The following is an 8,474-nucleotide window of genomic DNA, read 5'->3' as shown; positions in this document are numbered from 1 at the left end:
ATAATGATTGGTTGAAAGAAGACTTCTGACCTAATGGGAAAATGTGAAGGTAATTCTGGGGTTACAGTTATCCCATCTAAGAACATCACTGAAGTCACCAACTTGATTTTTGACAACAATCTGTTTGGACAATTTTATCATCAATTGAACATATATTATAACCAAAATTTGGGAAAGCACAAAACTTCAAAAGCAATAAAATGGTCTCCTGTTACTACAACAGATATGAAAATTTTTTTAGGACTTACAGTGCTAATGGGGCATACACGAAAGGATACTTGGAAAGAATATTGGTCTACAAATCCAGTTCTAGCTGTTCCAATATTTCCTCAGAAAATGAGTCGAAATTGTTTTTGAACAAACCTAGAATTATTGGCATTTCAATGACAATGCAAACATGACTAAATGTTCATCCAGGCTATTTAAAATTTAATCCGTACTCAACCACTTTATTAGTAAATTTCAAACAATAGATAAACTTATGTGAGAATTATCATTAGATGAAGGCATGATTTCCTGGAGGGGATGTCTTCTATTTCAAACTTACAACCCAGCTAAAATTATTAAACATGGTTCACTTGTAAGAATGGTACGTGAGAGCAAGACTGGGTATATTTGCAATAAGGAAATTTACACAGGTGAAGGAAAAAAACAGAATGACTCTATTTGTCACTACTTCTGCCATATCTGGAATTGGGGCATCACATATACCAACAAAACTATTACAATAACGTTTCAATTGCAGAAACTTTATTACTATATAAAACAAAGAGTTTGCAGAACAATTTGAATAAATAGAGGCTTGTCAAAATGTTTGAAAGATGAAGTATCTACACTTAAGAGAGGTGAAATAGCTTTCTGAAGAAAAGGTGACGTTTTATTATTGATTTGGAAGGATAGAAGTTCAAATTATTTCAACTATCCATGATGCTTCCTCTTGTGAAATAGAAAAGACAAATTGGCATACTGGAGAGGAAATAAAGAAGCCAGTTTCCATTGTGCAGTGTAACTATATATATAAAGGTGTTGATCCTGCCGACCAATATCTCTCAACATGTATATGGACAAAGAAAGTAGTGTTTACCTGATTAACTGTGGACTATTTAATTCATTCAGGATTTATCAACCACTCAATCCAGAGAACAGAGTAAGATACAAAGACTTTCTTTCTGCCAGCTTTGTTTAGTTCCACTTCATGACAGTGTTTTACAAAATATCATAGTTTAAAAAGGTATTAGCTTATAAGAACATGTAATAACTTCAAAATGCAATGGGTATTTAATTTTAAAGTATGCCTTCAACATTTATGTAAAATGTTTTTTATATTCGTTCAATGGAAACTTATCTGGCCAGTGGGTAAAGCTAGCAATAAAACTACTGCTCTGCAATGTGTAAAGGACTAGGTTAGCAATATGCTAGTAATTGCATTTGACGTGCCACAAATATTTCTGATGCCAAATAATGTCAAAATAAATTCACATCTTCAGAGAATACTCTACTAGAGAATTTCAAAGCACCCATCAGCATTTCACTTTCTATAACTGAATAAATGCAACATGATTATAAAAATGGATGGCAATAAAATGCAAATGAACTGAACAAAAGATGGCTCAGGATTATTAGTGACTTCTGAGAACCCACAATTTATTCCCATTGGAAAATATGTCTTGTGCAGTGTACACAGTGAAAGAAAATCCTGACCATGGCAGACCTCTGACTTATAAGACATTAACCACTGCTTAATGCTGATATTGATGTGAAATTCTTATACTGGGTTCATTTCTTTCTTTTCATATAATACTACAAGATTTTAAAACAGGCACAGACTCAGTGGTTAAAAAAATGAGAATAAACAATTCTTTAATATTTTAGCATATAATATCTGAAAAATTTGAATTATTTCCCTCACTACTCTGCCCTATCCACACAAGATTCCAACCACAGCATATTTATTTAAGAAGTGTTCCAATATAATAATTATAAGTATCAAATGTAAACACTTTTTTCACTTTAAAGTATTCTCTAAATTTGGCCAAACTAAATATTAGATACAAAAATTCCGACAAACAGCAGCGATTCTTGCAGAATTGTTTCTGGCGGTCCCTCTGAGAATCCAAAAGAAGCCATTCCCTCTTCCAATATCAATTCAAAGGTTAGAACTGAAGTAAACAACAGTTAAAACCAAAAGAAATACACAGACAGCCTTGAACACATCCACACAATCATGGCAACTTTCATATCCGATAATGACTGAATTTCATTCCAAGAAGATAATTTAATGATAGCTTTACTATAAAAAAATTCAAGTAAAAGGCTCAAGCAAGGATTCAATACCAGGTAAAAAGCAGCAGCTACAACTTCAAAATTTATTCTGTAATGAGATCAGCATGAATTCTGGAACAAAGACAATAGGAAAGACCTGGCTTGCTGAGACGCAGACCCGCCCCAGGGCAGGGAGACTGAGTCAGCTCCATCTCCTGGCTTGCGGAGACGCAGACCCGCCCCAGGGCAGGGAGACTGAGTCAGCTCCATCTCCTGGCTTGCGGAGACGCAGACCCGCCCCAGGGCAGGGAGACTGAGTCAGCTCCATCTCCTGGCTTGCGGAAACACAGACCCGCCCCAGGGCAGGGAGACTGAGTCAGCTCCATCTCCTGGCTTGCGGAGACGCAGACCCGCCCCAGGGCAGGGAGACTGAGTCAGCTCCATCTCCTGGCTTGCGGAGACGCAGACCCGCCCCAGGGCAGGGAGACTGAGTCAGCTCCATCTCCTGGCTTGCGGAGACACAGACCTGCCCCAGGGCAGGGAGACTGAGTCAGCTCCAGATAGCCTGGTGCCATTTTCCATCCTTCTAAATTTATATTTTCTTGAGAACCACAAACTTGAGTCGCTGCTTTAAAAAGTCTGATTTCAACAATATACATAAGGTATAATTATTTTCACTTTTCCTCTGAAAAATTAGTTTAAGAGGACATAAACAATTCACAGTAGTTTTATGTTCTAAGTAAAAAGGTACTATGGACATATATATATATTTGCTTTAAAAAATTTGATTGTGACAAGCTTCAGGTAAAAATTATTTTTAAATGGTCAATTTTTTTCATTTACATATAACCAATACATCTTATTTACATTTATGCTCAATTTTTATTCAACTTTCTTCATATGTATTCTGTATTTTAACTGGTATGTAACTGTCATACACTTTTTATAGGAACACTAAATATTCTCTTATTCACGGGCAGTTTTGATGAGAATAGTTTATGTCTCCACATTGGGAAGTGAATCTAGTTAAAACATCAATGTATAACATCAAGATGAAGACCCAATCTTAACTTCCTATCTAGGGTCACATCAGGGATTCAAGAAGTCAGCTGCCTCATCTGCCTAAATTAGAGCCGCAACGAAGCATAAAGCAAGTATGAGTCTGAAGACCATGGCAGAGCTCTGCCTACGAGACATTAACTGCTGCTCAATGCTGCCACTGATATGAAATTCTTATACTGGGTTCATTTTTTTCTTTTCAAAAAACACTGATTTTTCTAGTGACATTTAACATTAAAAAGGTTATCTTGGTTCTTTAACCCTCAGAGAACTTGCACATTCAGGTAACTAACCAAGAATATAATCAGGAGCATGTATGTGTGTCCCTAGTCTCTAAAGGGTTAAAGTGCAGAAATTGTTTATAACGTTATTTAAGGCACCCTATTCTACTTTTTTTTTGAAAGAAACTTTTCCTTTGGTTTCTTGTAATTTTTCAGTGAGTCTGTCTTTCGTTTCTTCCATTTTCTCTGTGAGAAGCTCTTTTGTTTCTTCCATCCTGTCCTGCAGATACTCCTTAACCGGAGGCGGTGTTGACATGTAGCCATGACTACGCAAATACTTCACAGTGAAGGAGGTTCCCGCCAAAGTCACAGTGTATCGGGCAGGTGTTGCAATCTGAAGGGAAAAAGCAAACAGGCAGATGACACCTGACTACCAATATCTTCACAGGAAAAACAATCTGAAATCACTTTATTGCTTCACAAGGCTAATCAAGTTTCATTCTATATGATTCTCCCTCCTGACAAGGCATGCTTCTGTAAAATCATTTCATATATATTTGTTACTCAGATGCTGACCCAGGATTACAGAATATTCTTAGTGGCAGCACTAAAGTCTATGACCACGTGCTAGTGAACCTGGCGGTGGTGAGGACTCACTGGGAAATCAGAGGACTTGGGACGACTTCCAATAACGAAGGCGCACAGCTTTCTATTTTGCTTGAAACCCTGTCTACCCACAGACACTATCTAGAACTAAACCAGAACCAAACTACTTTAGACAGTGAGAGGCAAGCATGGGCCAAATGTTTCTTTACTGAACTTAGTTTCGCTTCCAAATCTCTTTCCTTTGACATTTCCAGGACTTAGGCTCCTCCCTCATTACAATCTGCCCTGGGTCTGGAATCCCAAACAGAACCTCCGTGAGGCAAAGTGGTAAATGGTACGTATGTTGCAGACATGCACAGGTTTAACTCTGATGAGAGATTTAGCCAGAACTAAATAGCAGACAAACTGGCCAAAGAACTGGAAAAGCAGTCTGCATCACATTGAGGGGTTTGTATTAAAAGTCAGAGTCCTAACTGTAGTAGGTGTATTGGTACCACAAGTTTTTGAAAGAATTTCCCTCTTCATTTTCTCTTGAACCAAGTCTCTCTAAGCTTCTACCCCTCCGCCTCCACGAAAACGGCTCCGCACATCAAGCCGAGTTCCCTGAACGCCGAGAGCACTCGAGGCAGCTCTTCAGCGCACGTTCTCGTTCCCGTCGGCTGCCAGGCCCCGACTTCCCTGGCTTCCTTCTGTCTCAGCGCTGCCCCTTTCCAGTCATCCTTCCCCTCGCCCGCATGCCGCCTACCTCTGGCTACAGTGGGACAGCAATCAGTGCCTAGACCCCTTCTTTTCTCCACCTACCTCATTCCCTTGGCGGTTTTGTACATTTTTAAGTCTGTAGTGCCATCTGTATATTGATTCTTAAATTTAGATTTCTAGACTTAGCCTTTTCCCTAAATTCGGTATACAGTGGTACCTTGAGATACGAACAAACCAACATACGAATTTTGTTTTTAAGCCACGAGCTGCGACTCGGTCCGTATTTTTGTTCGAGATCCGAGCGAAATTCCGAGATATGAGTCACGATTTGGGAAGCTGCCGCTAGTTGGCGTGTTGGCGCATGGGTCCAGTATCGGCAGTTTGATATACGAGTTGACTGACTTACGAGCTCGGTTACAGAATGAATTAAATTCGTATCTCAAGGTACCACTGTATACAACCACCTACTCGTTTCCACCTGTATGTCTAACAGGATCTCAAAATCTCATCTGTTCAAAACTGACCTCTTGATGCTCAATGGTCCTACCCAAAACCTGCTCCTCTCAAAGTTGCCTGCACCTCAGGAAGTGGCAACTATATCCTTTAGTTGCTCAGGCCCCCAAACTGTTCGGTACTTCCAAAATATGTCCAGAATCTACCTACTTCTTTCTGCCTCTCCTGCTACCACCTGGTCCTGCCCACTACCAGCTCTCAGACCACTGCAATGACCTCCTGGCAGGCAGATAGGATTCTACCCTTGCTCTGTAAGACTGTGTACAATGTAGCAGCTTAAGATCTTGTTAAGTCGATGCTCCAAATTGCTCAGGAGACTTGCCATCTGACCCTCAGTAAAAGTCAGAGTGCTCCCAACAGCCTGTCAGGCTGCCCTGATGCGGCCACTATTTTGCCGGTGGCCCTGCGAACTTGGTCTGGCTCCGCTGGTTCCTCCTGTGCCCTCACATACTCCAGCTATCCTGTAGCCTAGGACTCTGTACTTGGGGTTCCCCTGCTTGGAACACTGTTCTCCCACACAGCTGCCTGATTAACTCTCACCTTCTTGCAACCTTCCTTCTGAAAAACAAACACCAAAGCAACAACACAGTCACATCCCCATCACTGGTTTGTTTCTTCTTAGAACTTACCATCATCGAAACGCACTGTGTGCGTGTGTTTTCATTTTCCCTTCTTTGTCTCTCCAACTGCCTCCCAATGTTAGAATATAAATTCCACAAGGGCAGGTATTTTGCACCATTTTAGTAAAATTACAGTATTCCCAGTACCTAAAATTGGCACTTGGCACATAGTAGGGGCTCAACAGATTTTTATAAACTGAAACAATGGTGCATTTCAAGGATAATGCAAGTGGGTTATGAGTGTGTCCTAGCCAAGGACCCAAGGCCATGCTCACAGGTTTATTCATCTCTGCCACAACTCCGTAGGACTTTGCCTTATCAAAGCAGTAAGTGCAATGTTGGTTGGTCTACTTGAGAAATGGGGGGTTACAGCAAATCCCCAGGAGAACCCCCTCCATCCTTCCCACCTTGCACAGGAATGACGAGTAAGAAGAAACACTGCTAACACTAATCTCCCTACATGGAATTTCATGTTTTAATCCCAACCCAGCAAATATGCACTGAGCACTGAATTGCCTACAAAGCATAATGCCAGGCACACTGAAAACACAGAGAGAAAAAACACATGATTCTGAATTCCTAGGCACTCATAATCAAATTACAAAAGCAAACATCAGCCAGTGAAAGCAGCACGGAGGCCGTGACAGAACTATGGCGGTGCCACACACACGGGGGCAGTGCCACACACACGGGGGCACAGGGCAGGGAGCAGTTCCAGTGCAGAATACGGTTCATCAGCCAACAGTCTGATTTGTTAAGGTTAAACTATATGCACTATAATTATAAACTAGATAATTTATGAATTTAATGTTGCAATGTTGAAAAACTCAGCAATCAAGCTTAGCCTGCTAGTCAAATGATAATACAAGAACTTTCCCAAGCTCTCCGAGGATTCTAATGAGGATGACAGCAGAAAGCAACTTCAGTTCTGAGTGTTACTATAATTCTAAGTATTTTTATACAATAAAAGTAAAATAACATTTAGTTTCCAAGTGCTTTCTACCTATTTTCTTTCTTAGGATGAAAGAACCCAAGAACCTTATCATTAATTGTCAACTGAGAAAAGTGAGATTAATACGGCTAAATTCCACAGTTTACAGTGAGTCTCCTCTTCTGAAACAAAGTCCTACAGCTGCAGACACTGTTTACGAAGACGTCACTGTTAAAATCCCGAAAAGTTATAAACATACATGACATCTAACAACTAAGTCTAAGGGTTATCACTTCAAAAAACTTGAATTAAACTACTATTTTACTTATTAAAAAGATGAACTATTGCCCTGGCCGGTTGGCTCAGCGGTAGAGCATTGGCCTGGCATGCGGGGGAACCGGGTTCGATTCCCGGCCAGGGCACATAGGAGAAGCGCCCATTTGCTTCTCCACCCCCACCCCCTCCTTCCTCTCTGTCTCTCTCTTCCCCTCCTGCAGCCAAGGCTCCATTGGAGCAAAGATGGCCTGGGCGCTGGGGATGGCTCCTTGGCCTCTGCCCCAGGCACTAGAGTGGCTCTGGTCGTGGCAGAGCGACGCCCTGGAGGGGCAGAGCATCGCCCCCTGGTGGGCAGAGCGTCGCCCCTGGTGGGCGTGCCGGGCATGCGGGAGTCTGTCTGACTGTCTCTCCCCGTTTCCAGCTTCAGAAAAATACAAAAAAAAAAAAAAAAAAAAGATGAACTATTATTTACACTTAAATTTTTTTAAACTTTAATTATTAGACATGTAAGAGATACAATATTTTAAGTAACAAAAGAGAACTATTGGGTGCTAACAATGAGTTTTCTGGGGAACTGAGCAGATCATTGATTAAGTATGAGGAGTAATCTATTTATAATAGTACCTACCTTAAACAAGGCATATGCTGTTAGTGCATTTCCACTCTGGGAATTTTTCAGAATGTCTACTATGCTGTCAGGTAACCCAATCAGTTCTAGAAAAGGAATGACATTCACTCCTCTAAGAAAGAAACAGAAAGTAATTTATATCTCTATGTATTTATATATATGTACATATACACACACAAACAAATTTCTAGGGATAGTTTCAAAAGATTATCTGAAAACATCAAAACCAAATTTTGTTTAAAAGTCAGTTCTACTTTATCAGTTACTTACCCTCAGTCTAAAGAGCAACATCTACCCAAACACCAATGCCATGTTATAGCTTGCTGAGTACAACGCTGCGTCTATATGTAGACATCCCTACTTAGCATATTCAGAAAAACAGAAGCATTTTTTATTAGACCAAAATTAATACCTTAAGTAATCTAAGAGAAAAGGATCTGAATCATTTACCTGATCTTAGTTTCCTCAACTAAACACCACTTCCTCAGGCTGTTCCAACTCAAACTTCAAGACCTAAGATTTTTATCTCTAATATTACACGTCAAACTATACTATTATTGTGAAAGCAAGGAACATAACATCACTTATTGCATTACTATGCAAAGAATAAATGATTCTATGGGTTTGGTGAAAATTTCAAGTATTCTAAAAGGATGCTT

At 40.2% G+C, this 8,474-nt stretch overlaps 1 protein-coding gene across 1 annotated transcript in view; it reads right to left on the bottom strand.

The window, feature by feature from the left end:
* Positions 1 to 2,271: 2,271 nt before the first annotated feature.
* FAM210A (family with sequence similarity 210 member A) overlaps positions 2,272 to 8,474 on the bottom strand; it is a 44,324-nt gene continuing 38,121 nt past the window's right edge. The window contains exons 3-4 of the mRNA XM_066246679.1: positions 7,816 to 7,927; positions 2,272 to 3,936 (exon numbers count right to left, since the gene is read on the bottom strand). Coding sequence (XP_066102776.1) covers positions 3,703 to 3,936; positions 7,816 to 7,927 — 346 coding nt within the window. The 3' untranslated portion in view covers positions 2,272 to 3,702. The remainder of the gene's footprint in view (positions 3,937 to 7,815; positions 7,928 to 8,474) is intronic.

Source organism: Saccopteryx bilineata, chromosome 11 (genome assembly GCF_036850765.1).
Source record: "Saccopteryx bilineata isolate mSacBil1 chromosome 11, mSacBil1_pri_phased_curated, whole genome shotgun sequence".
NCBI classification, from domain to species: Eukaryota; Metazoa; Chordata; class Mammalia; order Chiroptera; family Emballonuridae; genus Saccopteryx; species Saccopteryx bilineata.
This window is presented reverse-complemented; position numbering and strand designations above follow the sequence as displayed.